The sequence below is a fragment of the Mastigoproctus giganteus genome, chromosome 6 (genome assembly GCF_048544385.1).
Source record: "Mastigoproctus giganteus isolate SK-2022 chromosome 6, ASM4854438v1, whole genome shotgun sequence".
Lineage (NCBI taxonomy): Eukaryota > Metazoa > Arthropoda > Arachnida > Uropygi > Thelyphonidae > Mastigoproctus > Mastigoproctus giganteus.
The window spans coordinates 163,594,935-163,615,324 of NC_143580.1; the positions used below are offsets into that span (position 1 = coordinate 163,594,935).

At 35.8% G+C, this 20,390-nt stretch overlaps 1 protein-coding gene across 5 annotated transcripts in view; it reads left to right on the plus strand.

Moving 5' to 3' along the window:
- The window catches only part of LOC150084715 (echinoderm microtubule-associated protein-like 2), a 364,524-nt gene that overhangs the window by 51,891 nt on the left and 292,243 nt on the right, over positions 1 to 20,390 (plus strand). For 4 of the 5 annotated variants that reach the window (XM_090376571.1, XM_090376573.1, XM_090376572.1 and 1 more), the window contains exons 2-3: positions 5,645 to 5,791; positions 13,844 to 14,270. In XM_090376571.1, coding sequence (XP_090232697.1) covers positions 5,645 to 5,791; positions 13,844 to 14,270 — 574 coding nt within the window. The remainder of the gene's footprint in view (positions 1 to 5,644; positions 5,792 to 13,843; positions 14,271 to 20,390) is intronic. The other variant, XM_090376570.1, reaches the window with a different exon arrangement.

Sequence of the window (20,390 nt, forward strand, 5' to 3'; positions counted from 1 at the left end):
GCAAGACTTTGAAAATGTGGGCTTACGCAGCTTGGAAACCAGGTGCCTTAGAGAGGACCTGATTTTGAAGTCTGTAAGACTATGAGAGGGGATAGTAAAATGAATGAAGGTGAAATCTTCACCATTATAAAGGATTCCAGAATGGGGGAAAAGGTTTAGACTCGATTGCAGGAAGTTTTCTTTTAGCCAGCAAGTTGATTATGGAAGAAGTTGCCTACCAAGGTAGTTGAGACTGACAGTTTGAATTGGAAAGGTCTGCTGCATAGCTATGCAAGGAGGGAAGCGCAGTCTGTTTTTTTTTATCTACTTTTTATAAATCTTTTATTTTTTTTTATATCTTCCAATTTATTTTTATTATTGCCTGATCTATATTATTCTTTTGTTATTATTGTTGATTATTATTATTCTTTTTTATTTAATTTAATTATTTTTATTTTTTTAAAAATTATTATTATTATCATATTACTCCCTTATGTGGGTTCCACCCTGTGACAAGTATTGGTACCAAGTGCACAGGGTGGTTATGTCTGATGTTATCATTGGTCAAGGAACTTTCTGATTATCCTACATGTGTTCAGGATTGCAACTTTCTGGAGTTCCTTGTAAGTGTTCTCCCGGAGACTTATTGCTATTAGGCTCTTGTGTAGGGTAGGGCCTATGGCACAATACTGGTGGTTGACATGATGATCAGGATGATTGTTACTTGTTGCATATGCCACATTTTTTTTGATCTCCTGTCATACATCTGTGTACTTCCTGACAAAAAATAATAAAAAATAAATAATAATAATAATAAAAATTTATTATTTAATTAATAAATAATAATAATTAGTATGATTATCAATTAATAATAATAATAATAATTATTTTTTATATTTTATATTTTGCTCCAAAAGTTTGTTCAGTTCTTCCTTGAATTTATTTAAGCTATCAACATCCACAACTGATGGAAGTTTGTTCCAGCAATCAACCAATTGCTGGCTAAAGGCAAATTTCCACACATGTATTCTACAATTGTCTTTCCTCAACTTGAATTTATGCTCCATCAGGTGTGCAATCTGAGCAAGAGGAAGAATCCTATCAGCATTGAGCCTGCTCAAACCATTCAAAGCCTTATACACCTCAATCAGATCACCTTGCAGTTGACTAGTCTCCAGATGTTGCAATTTGCAGAAACTTAAAACTTCTTTGTTGCCCTTCTCTGTACTTGTTCCAGTAGCTCTACATTCTTCCTAAAATGAGGCCTCCAGACCTGCATTTAGTACTGAAGGTGTGGTCTAACATAGTTTCCTTATCCCTGCTATAGCAAAATTCCTGTTATTCTTATGTCTCCTTATCCCTGCTAGCAAAATTGAATTTACAACAGCTAAAAGCTGTTGTTAATTCAGTGGTAGTCATTTAAATACATCTTGTTAATATGCATATTTGCAAGCCCCCATGAGCTGCTCTGGCAGCCTGTCTGCACTGCTCAGAAAACTTTATATCTTACTGCACAATTATCCCCAGGTACTTTTCATTCTCCACTACCCTGAGTGTAGTACCCTAACGGTACCCATATGCAGTAATTTGCATTTGTCAATGTTAACTTGTTGCTACCTCTCAGCCCATCTTCCCAACTTTTCAAGATCCTGTTGCAGTAGCATGCTGTCATTACTATCATTAACAACCCTACCAACCTTTGTATCATGTGCAAATTTGGACATTAAACCTGATATACCTTCATTAATATCATTGATAAATATAGAAAACAACAATGGGCCCAATGAAACTGGGGACTCCACTAATAACATTAGTCCATGAAGAGCAATGTCCATTGATTACCACTCTGTCTTCTCCCACCCAACCATCCCTTTATCCATAGCAGCAGCTTGCCCTTAATTATAGCTGAAGTGCTTTTAGCTGTTAATTCAATGGTAGTCATTTGAATACATGTTTAGAAACAACTCGTGTTTAGAAACAAATGTGTACACCAATGTTGGGAGTTTAGTAAATAAATTTGATGAATTTGAGGTATTGCTCAAAACATCAAGGGCGGATATTGTGGGGATTTTAGAGATGTGGTGTCACACGGATATTGGGAATGCAGAGCTGGAATTTGGGGAGTGCAATTTTTGTGGAAAGGATGGACGGGATGGGAGGGGAGGAGGGGTTATGCTATTGGTTAAAAAACACATAACATCCAAGGAAGGGAAGCCAGTCGACGTCGCTGGACAGTGCAGTGTCGAGTCAGTTTGGTGTGACATAAGCATTGGGAGATCAAAATTGAGAGTAGGAGTGTGCTATAGGCCTAATGACTCTGATGAGTATAATAAGAAACTGTTCGGAGAAATAGAGTGGGCCAGTAAATTCAGAGAGTCTTGTAATGGGGGATTTTAATTCCCCGGATGTTGACTGGAATTTGGGGGCTGGTCACTCACACAGTAGCAAGGCTTTTGTGGATTTATTGGATGATTGTTTTCTGCGTCAGCATGTTCGGGAGGCAACTAGAGGGAGTAATACTCTTGATTTGATTATCAGTAGTGATTCTTCGTGCATTGAGAATCTGCAGATAAATGAACCACTAGGTGGCAGTGATCACGGTGTTCTGAAGTGGGAGTTACTCGGAGAGGTAACTACCATTAGGGGTAAAGGAAAGGGGTATTGCTTTCGTAAAGGCGACTACAATGGACCGAGACAGTATTTAAATTCTATACAGTGGGATCAACTGATGATGTTGCCAACAGCAAATTCAAAATGGGAAGCATTCAAAGAACTTATCTTGGAGGCTACTAGGCTTTACATACCAACTAAGAAATATTGTTCAAGGTTTGGGCCTAAATGGATGTCAGATGAACTAATGAGGCATATGGTAGAGAAGAAAAATGCATGGGATACATACAAATTAACACGTGACACAGACGCCTATGATAGATACAAGTTGATCTGTAACCAGGTTACAGGGGAGGTTGGGCGGGCGAGGGCAGATTACGAGAGATCCTTGGCAGGGGATGCGAAGAGGAACAGCAAGGAGTTCTTTACTTGTGTAAACTCTAGAAGGAAGGGGATGAATCAGATTGGTCCACTTGATATTGATGGGTCAACTGTTGATGACCCTGCTCAGGTAGCTAACAAACTAAATGAATATTTTGCATCGACATTCACACATGAGGAGTTATTCAGTGAGGGGAATGCCAGAGGTGTATTCAACTCTAGCAGTAAGCTAGAGAATCTTGTAATAACTGAGAGCAAAGTGGAGGAGAAATTGTTGAAGATAAACACAAGAAAGGCACCTGGGGTGGATGGGATCTATCCAGTTATATTAAAGGAGGCAGCAAAGGAAGTAAGCAAATCCTTAGCCATAATTGTGAGAGCTTCCTTGGACTCAGGGGAGGTACCCATGGACTGGAGATGTGCAAATGTGACCCCAATTCACAGGGGAGGATCAAAGGCTGACACAAGTAATTATAGACCTGTGAGTTTAACTTCTGTTCCCGGAAAATTAATGGAGGCACTGGTTGAAGAGGCACTGCAGGATCATCTAGACAAGACTTCAGTTATAGCTAGGACACAGCATGGTTTTGTTAAGGGGAAGTCTTGCCTGACAAATTTGATTGGATACTGTGATGCAGTCACAAAAGAACTGGATGCAGGGAATAACTTTGATATTATATACTTGGATCTTAGAAAGGCTTTTGATACTGTTGCACATGGAAGACTGCTGCACAAATTGGAGCAGTGTGACATTGGAGGCAAATTGCTGCTATGGATAAAGGGGTGGTTGAGGGGAGAAGACAGAGTGGTGGTCAATGGACACTGTTCATTGTGGACTAATGTTATTGGTGGAGTCCCTCAGGGTTCAGTATTGGGTCCTTTATTGTTTTCTGTATTTATAAATCATATTGATGATGGTATATCAAGCTTAATGTCCAAGTTTGCAGACGATACGAAGGTTGGCAGGGTTGTCAAGGACACTACTGACACTATGCTGCTGCAACAGGATTTGGAAAGGTTGAGCAGATGGGCTTCGAGGTGGCAAATGAAGTTTAACATTGACAAATGTAAAGTACTACATATGGGAAACAGCAACCCCAGAGCAACGTATCAACTCTGAAGTACTACACTGACAGTGGTAGAGAATGAGGGGGACCTGGGGGTGGTTGTGCAGGCAGATATGAAGTTCTCTGAGCAGTGCAGACGGCCTGCAAGAGTAGCTCATGGTGTATTAAAGGAGGCAGCAAAAGAAGTAAGCAAACCCTTCAATGATATATAGGAATTTTTCTAGCAGGGATAAGGAGGTGATTATTCCCTTGTATAAGGCAATGGTCAGGCCACACCTAGAGTACTGTATACAGGCCTGGAGGCCTCATTTCAGGAAGGATGTAGAGCTGCTGGAACGAGTACAGAGAAGGGCAACAGGATAGGTGAATGGGACAAAGGGGTGCTCTTACGAAGAAAGGCTTAAGTTTTGCGAATTACAGTGTCTGGAAGCTAGGCACCAGCAAGGTGATCTGATAGAGGTGTACAAAGCCTTGAATGGTTTGAGCATGCTCAATGCTGATGGGATTCTTCCTCTTGCTCAGAATAATCACCTGAGAGGGCATAAATTCAAATTGAGGAAGGACAGATGTGGGATAGATGTGCGGAAATTTGCCTTTAGCCAGCGATTGGTTGGTAGGTGGAACAGACTTCCATCCCTTGTCGTGGAAGTTGATAGCCTAAATAAGTTTAAGGCCCAGCTGGACAGGTATTTCGAACGAACAGAGGGGTGAAGTGGAAGTGGTTATTTTTTATTTATTTATGTTACTTTTTTTTTTTTTTTTTTTTGGCTGATGCTGCATAAGCTTGCTTTCTTGCATCAAATGCCTCTACAAATGCTAATGCTAACTCATCTCTATTCTATATATTTAAATTTTCATTAAAATTACAAAGAAGGAAGGCTAATGAGTTAGAGGTAGCATTCTAATGGCCTTCTTTTCTTTTTAATTTTTAATGAAAATTGAAATATGCAGAAAAGAGAGGCTTGTTGTTTCTAAAGTTGTTTTCAAATTACTACTATTTTATTTTTATTATTATTAGTTTTTTGCCAGTGCAGCAAAGCCCGTGACTTTCTTGCACTATATGGCTAATACTAGTACTAATACTGTCCCTTTGACTGTTGCTTGAAAATGTGCTTGCTATAGTGTGCATTTCTATTATGCACTGTTTTTTTCAGAGTATATCTTGTATGATCAGCTGTATGAAGTTTGCAGAATGGTTTAGTTTGATCCATTTATAAATTCAGGCAGAATTGTGGAACTTTTCTGTTTATTTTTACTATTTTAACTCTGAGGATATTGAGAGAATTATCTGACAGTGTTAGTTTGTTCATATTTATTCTCAGAGGTGATCGAATAAAATAAGTATTTATGACCTGACGTGAAGTGCCTATTGATTATGGAAGTTGCCTTCACAGGTATTTGAGACTGATCATTTGAAGAAGTTGAAAGGTCAACTGGATAGCTACCTATGTGAGGAGGGAAGCACATTAGTAATAGACTTAGTTATGATACAATAACTATATACAGTGCAAATGAATTATTATTAATAATGTCAGACATTATTTTTAAAGTTGTTTCATATATTTCGGTAATTATTACTAATTAATTTTTTGGATATTTTGTTCTAGAAGATATGTTAAAAAATGATAATGATTCATTACGAGAGAGAGTTGCCAATCTGGAAAACAAGGTGCAGGAACAAGGTGATGAAATTGTATGCCTCCGTGGTACCTTAGCAGATGTTCTGAGGAGAGTGACACAGCTTGAAGGAAGAGGTGATTTACATAACATTTTTTATGTGCTGTAATATTATTAAATTTTTTCTCTTAAACTCTCTCTGTGAGTAAACTTGCTTGTATATACATATTTTTCATGTGTTGACATTAATTATATACATTCGTTTTTTTAATGACAAAGCATATAAAGACTTATTCATTAACAATTTCGATAAGCTGGTACTTGTTGAAATCTCATTAAATATCGAGAAAATTTTTTAAAGGTCTTTTCACCTGGGATCTTAACTGTTCTCATCAGATTTTCTCCTGTGGTTGTTCCATGATTTTCATTCTGCACAAATAAATCTTGCCCACAAATATGCATATTTACAAAACTTAAGACTATATCTGATCCTCTACAGCTACAAGATTGTGCACTGAATTAACAACCTGACCTCATAAAGAGTTACTACATCAAAAACCAAAGAAGATTGGTCTAGGGCAGTTTCCCACACTTTCAATACTCAATTCAAAAATGAAGTGTGACGTAGAGATGTAAAATTATATAGAGGCAAATATAATGGGATTGCAAATCAGAATGTGTTATCATGAGAGATTTTAACTTTACAGATATTTATTGTAATTCATCTATTGGCAGTTCACTCAGTAGTAGAAAGCTGAATTTGCTAGTTGATTGCTTTCTATATCAGCATGTTAGAGAACAAACAAGAGAAAGCAATATTCTTTATGATTTTCAGCAGTGATTTATCATGTATTATGAATTTTCAAGTAAAGGGTCCACTAAGGCAGCAGTGCTCAGAGCATATTGATGTAGGATTTGTCTTAAGGTAAAGGGATGGAAAATATTTTTTGCAAAGATTATTACTATATGCTTAGTAATTTTTAAAATTATTTTCAGTGTGATCAGCTGATGTTAAGAAATACAAATATAAAACAAGTAACATTCAGAGGAAAATAATCATAGAAGATTAAGAATCTTTTTATACTAATTAAGAGATATTGTTCAAGGTTCAGGCCAAGATACATAACAGATGAGTTTAGTGACAGAGAATTAAAATGTATGATATAATTATAAATTTTCAGAGGACACAGAATCTCACAGTAAAACTCTGCTTATAATTCTAGAAAGAAAGGGATGAATTGCATATGATGTACTTGATATGACTGGTGTAACTATTGATAATTTTGTACACGTTGCTGACAAACTGAATCAATATTGTTAAATAGATAAAAATGAAGTACAGGTTGACCGTCATTGAGACTTGTGGGGTGCCGGATTAGTGAGTTTGCCGGATCACCGGTGGTTAATTAGCACATACAGTTTACCCAACAGCTAACCACCTCATCCTACTTTTAAAATACCCTGTAAATCAGCACAAGTTGGTTAATAAAGGAAAAAGAAACATTAAATGAAAAGCAAGTGAAATTTTAATGAAAAAGTAAAATAAAGGGTACAGGTACAGTAATTCCGTTGAATTACGTAAGAAAGTTCATCATGGCTGCTTCCAAAGTGAAGAGCTGGAATTTACAACTAAGCAGAGTTACATATCAGGAAGTGGGGGCTGTCAGGATCGCCATCTTCATCTTGAAAGGTGACTGAAACATCGGGAACTGGTGATGAAACTGTCACACCTTCAGGAACTAATGATGATGGTGGCAACACATCTGGGCAAGCAGAAGTCGATGGCACTGGATTTTCAAATGTCGACTGCTTTGTTGCACGATTTTTAGCTTTTTTTTTTGAACGTATCTTGCAGGCTAAGCTGTTTCATATATTTTGGTCTTTCTTTGATTAGTTTATCCTGCAAGCATGCAAATGTTCATTATTTCTTGTTCAGTTATAAAACTGCTTTACTTTAGACCTTTTAGCACTTCAACCTGTCAACTGAATTAACATATCAATAGAAATTCTTTCTGCTACATCTTCCTCATTTTTATCACTGCTTTCTTCTCCACAATCTTCTTTCTCCAGACTTACAACCATCTGCATGATTTCTGAGTCAGTATAATGATGAACAGGTACAGCATTCAATGGATAATTCCTCAATGGAATTATCCATTCCATTGAGGAATGGATAATGTTCATCCATCCTCGATGCAAGATCCTTGGCAGCAGGATTAGTTAGATCATGAGCAAAAGAAAGCAGTTCACATATAATCTGTTTTTCCTTTGAAACCCTAAATCCTGTAAAGTCATTTGCAGTGTCTTCACCAGGTGCAGACCAGGTGCCATCCATTTTAGTGTGGATGCCTCTACAGACTTCCAAGCATTGGCAACGCAGTAAACCATATCTCTCACATTAACTTCCTTAAATTCTTGTACTGATCTGCCAGAGTTAACTGCACTCGGTAGTTGCCTCATAAACAGGGAGCGATATTAAGACTTAAGAAAACGTAATATGCCATTGTCCAAGGGTTGAATTAGTGATGTACAGTTAGGTAGTAGGTAGATACTGAAAACATTATTTTTTACCAGAAGTTCTGCTTTTGGGTGTGCCGAGCAGTTGTCTAAAATAAGCATTATCTTACAGTTGTGGTCCAGGCCAACAGAGTCACAGTGAGCTCTTGCTTCAGGAACAAAATATGAAATTCTTAATCTAAATTTTGGCTTTGTAGGTTCAAATCAGAAAACTGACCTCAGTTTTCTGTTTTCTAATTGTAGAATAGTAAACTGTTCTACAAATATTTGGAAATACAGATACGAGATGGCAGCATGTACCAGAAAAGTTTTGAGGAAAATTTGTATATTAGTGATCACGATGTTTGAAGTGACCTTAAACGCCAGTTTTGAGTGATAAACCGCTAAAAGGTTTTAAGTTTATAATCTGCTATGTTATCTCCCCCCACCCCATACACACACACACTAAGAGAGTTGCCTTGTCTGTGGCAGCTTTAAACCCAAACACAGACTTTTCTTCGATAGAAATAGTCCTACTAGGCATTTTTTTTTTTTCTTCTAAGAAAGACTAGTCTCATCTACATTAAATATTTGTTTTGTCAAAAAACCACCACTTCTTATAATCTCATCCAATTTGTCCTTGAATTTTTCAGCAGCCTCGCCATCTGCACTTGATGCTTTGCCACTTATGGCAATGTTGTGATATCCACTTCTCTTACAGAACCTATCAAACCAACCATGACTCGCAACAAAGGTGGTTTCAGTATCATCACTTTTCTTCTTAAGATCCTCAAAAATGGTAGTTTAATGCAAAGTCATTGAAAATGGTAGGACAACGTGAATTTCAACTTCACCACAACAGCCCGACAAATATTACATACAAAAGCTCCCACTTCACTTTCAAACAAAACTGAACTGACTCTACAATCCAGAAGGAAAGGATATAGAGATGGACTAGAGTGTAATTCTCCAAAGAGATAGCCAATGGGACACAGTTCACGTGGCTTGAATGTTGTGGAGGTTTCTCTGAAGTGTTTCAACGTAGTTCACCTGACTCAAACATGTTGTTGAATATTTCTTCAGAATTTTTAAAGCAGAAAATGAAATGTTAACTCTAGTTATTTACCTAGATTCTAGTTACGCTGCAGATTATTATCCAGCATGTTTGTATGGGAACGAAAATAATAACTTATACTTATTGCTAATTCATTCTACTTCACTCTTAAAAATTATACAGAAAGTATCTTTACAATTTTGCCAAAAAAAAAGAAGTTATATAATTCGGGCTTATGTAAGTTGGAGACTAACTGTATATGTTAATCTCCAGCTTGTGTTTAGAACACCTCATCCACAACAGTTATATATTTGCTAACTTTTCAGATTTAGTTGGAAGTTTTCTAGTAATTGGATGTTTTCCAGTTTTTAGATTAGTTTTCTTTTGATTTTTGGCCAAAGTGTGTTATTTTTCAAATACACAAATTTGTTATTTTTTTAAATTATGGACCTACTAAATTTAATGATATGCACTTAATAAAAAATTCTTCATTTTAATATGTGGAGAAAGTGCTGTTTATCTTTTCATTTAAATTGTTTCTGCCATGTTATATTTTACCATTTGTTCATTGATACTTTGAATGGTTGTGAAAGAAGTATAGGACTATCATATGACAATCGAGATTTAATTGTAAAAAGCTGTTATTATAGTTGCTTCAAACAGAATTCAGGTGAGAGAGAAAACAGGTTACAGTGTAGTGAGTTTGTTTTTAAGATATTTTTCTCTAATACTGTAAAATACCTTCATTTAAATTTTCTCTCATGTGACATTAAAATATCACACAGCAGGAAAAGTGATACCAATACTATGATAAGTGCATAAAACATATTCATAGTATCAAGAAGGAAAAAAATACAATGTCTGTGTTTTTGTTTTCTAGACTTCGTTTATTAGGGATTTGTTATTATTATTTGGTTTTTTTTTTTTTTTAGGAGCATTAGCAACTAAGGCCATATTGCTCCGGGATATGCGGTGGTCATTTCCTGACCTTTCCGCATCCTCCGTATTTGGTGGTGACGGGCTCGAACCCCCGTCTAATCAAGAAACATGTGCTACGCACTGCTGCTCCTTCCCACCTGGCTACGGAGGCGCCTTTTATTTATTTATTAGGGATGTTTACAGACTTGTTTTTCTGATGCTGTGTTTTTTTACCTTGCTTAATTTTGCCAGTAGTAATAGTAATATTTGAATTTTTAATAAAAATTTAACTTAATTTTAGTGCCTTTTTTTAAGTAGCATTAATGGCTCAGGTAGAGTTTAGCATACCATCGTTATTACTATAATAGTTTGTTCTGCATTGTAATTGTATTTTTTTGTTAAAAAAAAAGTTGTTACTATAAATTAGGGTTACCATTTTCCCCCCTTCAAATCTGGGGACAAAAAGACTTCAAAATAAAGAATTTACCATTATGTATTTCTGTGGACAAAATTAAAAAGTAATAATTAATATTATTAAATAAACGAAATTCTGCATTCATTTATTTTATAAAAATGAATTATTACAACAGACTTTCATAACACACAAATGTATGTTCACAGACTGTGCTATAGAAAAGCCAGAAACTGATGATGAGTGATGGTGCGTTATGAATTCTGGACCACATAATAGAACTACCTCCATTTTCTTCCACTATTTCTTTGAAGAAGAACTTCTGGCAAGGAGACTGTGTCCAGAAAGAAAAGTAAGTACTCCAAAGCCAGAGAGATATTTGAGAGAAACATGTTCAACTTCAACCGGAACAGTACAAACAACCCAAGTGCAAGATGGAATCCCAAGACTCCAAGAGAAAAAGGAAAATTTGAAAGATTTACACCTAGCTTCCCCCATATACAAACATCAGCAGTAATGGTATCACTGTAAGGACAGAAAATGTGTTTGATACAACAGGTGGTGGTCGTTTCCCTTGTTCACGGAAAAGATTTTCTGCAGGTTTAGATGGGGGAGAAAAAGTCAACACAATTTCTTCTGATTTCCATGTAAATGGAAATTGGAAGAAATTGTGTTGACTTTTTGCAGTTACAGCATCTCCCACAATCAAAACGATGTCATATTTGCCAGACTGATAATTGAATTCTTTAGCTTTGACATGAATATTCATATCAAGTTTGTATGTGTCGCTGTTATCTGTCTCTGCAACAAATACAATTGCATTTTTATTGTCTTGAAAACTGGACAAACGTTTGATGGGCAGTCATAACATTGCATGCTATTTTGTCCTTCAGTACTTTCTGGTGGTAATCTGCTTCCAGGACATGTCCTAGTTCTTTTCCAAACTGTACTTTTAAAGTTTTAGCTGCTGTGGCTTGGTCTCAATCAACAGTTCCTACTTCCACACCTTCAATTCTCCTATTTCTGTCATTGCTTTTACATCTATCTGTGCTCCAGTGTTCCCAACAAGCCTTGAATCTACTTTGGTAGCAAAGGCATTCAAAAATTGCAGATATTTGCTGTAAACTTCATTGGCTTGCACCGCAGCATCTTCTATTATCTCAAAACAAGGTGTCAAGTCTCCCTGAATCTGAGAAGCCATGTGAAATGCATAGCCCAAACTCAAAATATTTTATTTTTTCTTTAGTGCTGCAGTTAATGATTTGCTCACTTTTGTAGAATCAATAGGAAAACCCATATTCTTTTGTGACAAAACAGCATGATATATATCCTGGATCAATGGAAATATATTCCTTAATTACTGCAACGTTGACTGCAGTCCACTTACAGTTAGCTTACAGTTGTCTAGAAGTTTATTAATTAATTAAAAAAAAATAATAAATAAGCTTATTTAGTAATTAAACATTAAATTATAATATTAATCAATTTTAATTCATTTTGTTATCAATTAATTATAAAAATAATTATTAAATTTTATGTAGCTAGGAGGAATATCCTTCCACGTTGTTTTTTTTTTTTTTTTTTGCAGCCAGGAGGATTTAAATCACTTATAGTTAATTCAGTTGTCTGAATGTTGACAGCAGAATAATTTTGCCTTAACAACAAGTTGCACTGATATTGCTCTACTTCCAAACAAATTACACCAAAAAAAAAAAAAAAAATTAAAAAAGGGTTAGTCTTATTTATTTAAAAGATGAGACAGTGGCTAAATGAAATATTAACCTTCTGTTAATCTAATATGATCTCTAAAAGGCTAATCAGCCCATTAGTCTTGAAACAAATGTGTTTGAAAGTAGTGCAGTACCAGGAAACTTGTTGTAAAGGCAAAGCTTGTTCTGTGGTTCAAGAACATTTGCCATACATTTACATGGTACTTGCTTCTCACATTCATTCTTATGTAGCTATAGTAGTGGTATGTGAATATGCCATAGAGAGTTTGGAATCTGCTGTGCAGAACATAAGTTTTGAGTACATGACAATTTGCAGTTTTTGAGTTGTCTTTCCAGTGACACACAAAAATTGGGGATGTTCAGGGGAAAATAATTTAGTAAGAGGTAGCCAAATCCAGGGGCATCTTGTATTCATACCTTACTATGAATATGTAGGTTTTTAATTTTATTTTTTTTAAGTGAATTTATTTGTAAAAGATTTACTTTAGATTTGTTGAGTGATGTGATTGTGCTGTGCCAGTAGATTAATAGAAGTTTTCAAGATGCAAATATAATTATCTGCAAGGTTGTGGAACAAAGATTTTGAGCAGACAATATTGTACAATTGAACAGAACATGTGGAGGGGAGGAGTAAAGAATGTTAAAATGCAGCTGTTATATTTTATGAAGATGTGTAATTTACCCAATGCAGCATATGACGTGCATTTAGTTATCATTGGTTTGGTGGAAAAGTCTGAGAATGGTGTTCTTACAGCCCTGGAATGTTCTGGCTAAAGCAATATCTCTTTAAAAATTAATTTATAAAAGATTTTTTTCCTTTTGATCACTTTTGATTTTAGATTTTTTTCCTTTTAACTAGGTTTATACTCTGGACGTAACTGGTAGTTTGTGCACTTTGTACACTGTACTTCATAAATAAATAAAAGAATCAAAAGTTCTGGAGATCATAGGTTCTTATGATCTCCTTGATTGTGAGACAGTTAGATTGCCTGCAGTTTTTTGATGGTTGCAGAAGGGAAGTATGAAATGGGCATTCTCAAAACTTAAGTACTATAAAAATTATATTACTGTAGCCTTTTTTAAAATTCATATATTATTTATATTGTTTTTATCATATGGCAACATTATTTACAAGATTATGAATTTATACTGGAGATGATTGCTGCCATTGGGTGTGCTGAGGCTGAACTGACCAGTAGTCCTATATCCCCGAAAGGATGAGAAGATTTTCCTTGACAGTACTTGAATGTCCAAGTACTGTGTTGAGGGTGACAGTACTTGGACAAAATTATTTCTTCATTATTGTAGATTTTATAAAGCTGAAAGAATATATATATGTTTTTATTTATTTATTTTTACACTTACAAGATTTTGGTATGTTATAAGCATATCCAGTAGTAATGTTAATTGTTGAATATGAACAAGCCTTTACTGTTGTAGCAATAAGTATTACAAGGCAAGATTTGCAATGTACATACAAAGAAAATACAGAATAACAAATTTCATACATTTCTACATAAAAATTATATATGTACACACTTGACCTTTTTTCAATTATTTCTTTTCTTTTCTTTTGTAGCTCCTGTTATTACAAGTAACAATATTGCACTTCCTACAAAACCTGCCCCAATGTCGTGTGTAACATATCGATCATCACCTAGTAATCAGAGGCAATCAGGAGGCCCCTCTCCTGGCAGCAATGTGACACATACTTATTCTAATTCAGTATCTTCGTATCGTGGCTCCACTAATCAGCATTCACATGCAAAGCATGTACCCCAGTACTCTTCATCTAATTCTCTTCACAGTGAGGGTGGCCGTAGTTCAAATTCTTCATCACCAATTCCTTCTCCTTCACCACCACAAACAAATGTCAGAGGTTCACAGTCTTCAAGGTTTCCTCTTACCCCAAACAAACATATATCAGCATCTACTTCCAATCTTCTCTCATTAAAGAAGTGGTCAAACAGCCAAGAACTGGGGTCTTCCACAAACATTTCTAACAGGTAACAATATTTTTATGTAATTTCTTTTTACTGAAAATATGTGAACAGTGAGCACAAGTAACCTTCTATTTGAAACCATTTCTATAACAAGACTTACTCTTTTTTTAGAAAAAAAAAATATGATGTGATACTGGTTTATATTCCACATGCAGCTTGGATAGATATTAAGTCATTAGCAAAACCCAACTGCCAGTGAATATGAAATAACTAGAATCAGTTGCAGTGAATTCAGCGGTTCCTTTTATGATGCCAGAATTAATGTTACAAATATGTATGTCAAAATGATGGTGCCTTTGACAGGTTTCTACAGAATATACAAGATGTCACAAAAATTCTAGTCTCATAGGATTGTAAGAGTTTTTATCCATTTGTAGTAATATTAGTAGAGTGGCAAATGATGCAAGAAAGAAAGCTTATTTAACATCAGCCATAAAAAAAAAAACTACACTCTTCTCCCATCCATACCCTCCAAGGATATGTCTAGTTCTTCCTTGAATTTATTCAAACCATCCATTTCCACAACAACAGATGGATTCAAACCCCCATGAGCTGTTCTGGCAGCATGTCTGCACTGCTCAAAGGATTTCATAGCCTGTTCCAACAATCAACCATCCATTGGCTGAAGCAAACTTCTACACATTTATCCTGCAACCAACCTTCCTCAACTTAAATTTATGTCCCCTAATGTATGTGGTCTCAGCAAGAAGGAGAATGTCATTTACATTTAATTTATGTAATCCATTCAAGGTCTTAAATACCTCAATCAGATCACTCCACAGGTGCCTAATCTGCATAAGCTGCAATTTGCAGAACTAAAGCCTTCTAGGTAAGAGCACCTTTTATTCCCTTCACCAATGTAGTTGCCCTTCTGTGCACTCATTCCAGCAGATCTTCATCCTTCCTAAACTGAGGCCTCCAGATCTGTATACAGTACTCAAGATGTGGCCTAAATATGGCCTTGTACAAAGGTATGATCACCTCCTTATCCCTGCTATCAAAGTTTCTGTATATCATTGGCAAAACCCCCATGAGCTATCCTGGCAGCAAGAGTGCACCACTCACAGAATTTCATATCTGACTGCACAATTACCTCCAGGTCTTTTTCATTTTCCACAACCCTGAGTAGTACCACACGGTTGTATGGTACTACACTGATAAGTTACTCTGGGATTACTGCTATCCATATCTGCAGTACTTTCTTTGCATTTGTCAGTGTTAAACTTCAACTGTCATTTCTCAGCCCATTGACCCAATTTTCTCAGATCTTGTTGCAGTAGCTCACCCTGATTACTGTCATTAATAACCCTGCCAACCTTTGTATCATCTGCAAACTTTGACATTAAGCCTGCTATACCTTCATTAGTATCATTAACAAATATTGAAAATAACAATGGGCCCAGCACTGAACCCTGGGGGACTCCTCTGATAACATTAGTCTACAAAGAGCAGTGCCCATTGATAACCACTCTCTGTCTTCTTCCACTTAACCATCCCTTTATCCATAGCATTGCCCTTAATGCCACTTTGCTCCAATTTATACAGCAGTCCTTTATGTGCAACGGTATCAAAAGCTTTCCTGAAATTTAAGTATTGCAGACTCTCGATTTAATGGAATTGGATTAACCGGGAAGCGGATTAACAGAGACACTTCAAGACTCCAAATTAAAAAAAAAAAAAAAAAATCAACCAGAAATCATAAAATTCAAGTAATAACTAGAATAGGTATAAACAGATATTTTGCAAGTTCTAAATAAGCGACAAGAAGCGGTGTTATAAGTCGTCATTGGGAGATTAATGTGCCTATTATCTTGCAACCCCCGCTGTCTTCACCCTTGCCGCTCAAAAAAAAAAAAAAAAAAAAGAGAGAGAGAACAAATGTTTAGTTTGTTTTAGTGCATTGCATCAATTGTTGCGTTCCATCGCACCGCAAAAAGACAAATTTTATTTCGTTATTTATGTCAGGGATGTCAATTTTTTTATAGTAAATATATATATATATATATATATATATATATATATATATATATATATATTTTTTTTTTTTTTTTTTGTTTAGAAATCGCAAAAATGATGGGTAAATACAAGAGTTGTGCTTTCAGTTAAACAAAGATTTGAAATTATTCAAAAGTTTGAAAACGGTGCATCCGTTAAATCTCTAATGAACCATTATAATGTTGATGACCAAACCATATGTGACATTGTAAAAAAATAAAGGGAAGCTATTACATTTAAAATGAACATTTTAAAAAATAAAGGGAAGCATCATATTGGACATATGAGTAGTATGTGGTAAGTTTTTTTTTTTTTTTTTTATCTCGCCATATTTTTTACATAGGTTGCTGAACATTTTTCGATACAGTAAGTGTCCACTTAAGCAACTACAGATTTATGTAAATTTGATTTCATTCAATTTTTTTTTTCTTTTTTAATTTTTTTTTTAGGATTGTAAAATTTAAAACAACAAAAAAAAAAAGCAATCAATAACGACGATCACGGCACGCACAAATTGCACAAGTGAGATTGGAGTAACAATCAAAAAAATAGAATGAAGAGAAGATTCTTACAATTATTTATGTTTTTTTTTTTTTTTTTATATGAATGAAGATTTTAGTGAAGGGGATACACACTTCACCATAATAACGTAAAAACCAACAGAATTCCAGCTATCGGTATCATCGCAAATGCAATACGATTGAGTTTAATACCCATTTATAATAGATTTCGCTAACAGAAAAGCCCAATAAAACAAATTGTTTTTTGTTGACCTCCAGAAATGTGCTTTAGTAAAATGTGAGCTTGCGCGGGGTGATAATAGTGAGTTTTTGCCTTAACCCTGTGAAATTCTTTTCAAAAAATTTAATTTTGATTGTTATCATGGTGCCAACTAAGAGAATAAGTAACAGTGGTACTAGTAAATCTACCAAGAAAAGGAAAGCAAACGATTTGGATCAGAAAATGAAACTAATAAGAATGCATGAAAATGGTCAAACATTAACAAGTATCGCGCTGAATTCAGATTTGTCAATAATAATATAGTAGCAATATGTTACTAGTTATTCCCGAGTTACGTAAAACTCAACGAAGTAAGAAGTCCTGGAACATATCTCTTATGCATGTCAGGGACTTCTGTATTTTTGGATTAACCGGGAAATCGATTATCTGGGATTTGTTTTTTTACTGTCTATCCCGGAAAATCGAGAGCCTACTGTATATGATATCAAAATTATTTTTTTGCATCCAGTTCCTTGGTCAGTACATCATAGTAACCTATCAGATTGGCTAGACAAAATTGTCCCATAACTAATCCCTGCTCTGACTGCAGTATAATTGTATTCCTGTCTAGATAGTCTTGCATTACTTCTTTAATTAGAGACAACTATTTTTCCTGGACTGGAAGTTAAGCTAACAGGTCTGTAATTACTCATTTCACCTTTTGATTCCTCTTTGTGAATTTAGGATACATTCACACATCTCCAGTCCATTGGGATCTCCCCTGAATCCAATGATGCTCTGATAATTATGGATACAAGTTTGCTTACCTCCTTTGATGTCTCTCTTAATACGATTGGATAGATCTCATCCACCCCAGGTGCCTTTTTAATGTTCTGCTTTGACAATTCCTCTTCTACACTTTTCTTTTAGTTATCATAAAGTCATTTAGCTACCTGTCGGAGTTTGATAAACTTTTGGCATCTCCTCCCCTAAAGAATTCCTGATGTGTGAATATACATGCGAAATAACTATTCAGTTTGTCAGCAACCCGAGCAGGGTCATCGACTGTTAACCCATCGACACGAAGTGGCCCAATTTAATTCAATCCCGTCTGTTGTTTACATAAGCATAGAAGTCTTTGCTGCTTTTCTTGGCATTCTTTTCCAGAGACTTCTCGTAAAATGCCTTAGCTTGCCTAACGCCCCCCTTGTGACTTGCTTACAGACTAATTTATATCTACCATATGCTTCTGAATCACTAATTATTTAAGGCTTGAACAGTATTTCTGTGATGTATGAAAAGCCTAGTAGCTTCTATGATTACTTCCCCAAATGCTTCCCATTTAGAATTTGCTTCTGGTAACATTATCAGTGCATCCCACTGCATAGAATTTAAAAACTGTCTAAGGTCACTGTAGTTACCCTTACAATTTGGGGGAATCCTCCATCTGAGATTGAGTAATTGCAGTCTTGAATGAAGAGGCATTTCACAATTCCTCCAATCTCTAGCAATACTTGAATCCATATATCTTCAAACAAGTGACAAATAGTGAATACAGAATGCTGTCATGCAGGACCACAGGGAATAACTATGACTTACATGTATTTCTGAGTCTGAACTATGTTTTTTAAGATAAATGTGGCATGTGCTTTCCCCTTCCCAATGTATATTTCAATTCAGAAAATTGAATTAGTGTTACTGCTTATAGCTGGAATGAGCCAGTAAAAGCTGTGTTGAATTTTACAGAAAACATTGAGATAAAGGCCACTCTGCCTAACCAAGTGTCCATTGATTAAATGCTAGACTGACAGAAACTTCTGTTGTAGAGTGGAAGAACAGTGAATGATTATGGACTAATACAGACAATAGTATGCTGTTTACTTGCTGAGTACTTGTAAGTCGTTATCATTCCCTGTGGTCCTGCATGATAAGATGGTATATTCACTATTTGTCATTTTTTTGGAGATGTCTGGATTGAAATACTGTTAGAAATGGTAGTTACTCAATCTCACAGGGAGTAGTTTCCCCATGAATTATTCTAGGTTTTTCATCCTGGATAACTTGCAAATCATCCTGTGAGCATACACTGTATAAACATAATGCACAAAGTGCAATATATCCTTAGTTGCTAGTGCTCTATATAAATGACAACATGCCTGGTTAGAGGTCAGAGCAGAAGCTTGCATCAGTCATTGTTGCTCTGTTATGAATCCTGAAGTGGTATACAAGTTTTTCCCATACAAAATTTCCACCATTTTGCAGGTACTATCAGATGACTCTGACTGTCACTTTTAGTTATGAGTAGATGACATATATGATAGCCCACTGTTTCTTTCAGCCTGAAGATATTTTAATTTTGACAGTTCATTGAGGATGTGTCATCTTGGCAGTTCAGTGAGGCTGAGTACCATCTTGACAATTCAGTGAATTGTCATAATGTTCATTTTTGATCAGCATCAAATCCTCACATTACTCAGGAAATGTGTATAGAATCAAATAACCCTTGTGTTATGGTATGGATGGGCATTCATGGTATAAATCTGATTGGCCCGTTTGAAGAAACTGTCAGTGGTTACTGATATTTGCAGTGCTAAAGAATATAGTTGAATTATACGTTGATAATCTGCGATTTGCTACTAGATGACAAGTGCCATTTCAGCAGGACAAAGTGCCATCCCTGTAAAGTACATAAAGTGTCTGTATGTACTTTACAGATTGCTGGAACAAACTTCCATCTGTCGTTGTGGAAGTTGACAGCTTAAATAAATTCAAAACTGAACTAAACAAACTTTTGGAGTGAGTGAATGAATGGATGAAAGGGAAAGTGCTTTTTTTTCTTGCTGATGCTATATAAGTTTGCTTTCTTGCGTCTTATGGCTCTACTAATGCTAATTCTGTAACTGATGGATTGGGTTAAGAATTCCAGTGGAAACATCCTTAATGGAGCTTCATTCTCACATTCCTAGATTACATTATGGGGAAATCTGGAATACAGTAAAAACACCTTGAACTTCAAACTATTTAAGAGTCGATGAACAACGTATAGCCAGAATGTGATTACATAGTACACTGATTGGATAGAAATCATGGGATACCTACCTAGTAACGGGTAGGCCCACCTTTTGCCTGGATGCGGGCAATCACATGGTGAGGCATTGAGTGCACTGGTTCATGAAATCATTCCACAGGTATTTCCCTCCAGCACTTGCTGCACTGCTGTCCATAATTCCGTTGCATTCCTAGGTGGAGGATCCAAAGCTCGAACAGACCTTTCCACAGCATCCCAAAGATGCTCCACAGAGGTTCATCTCTGGTGAATTGGGAAGCCGTTCCATGGTGGTAAAATCTGCGGAATGCTCTTTGAGCCATGTTCTTGTCACCATGGCTCTGTGGGGAAGCACATTGTTT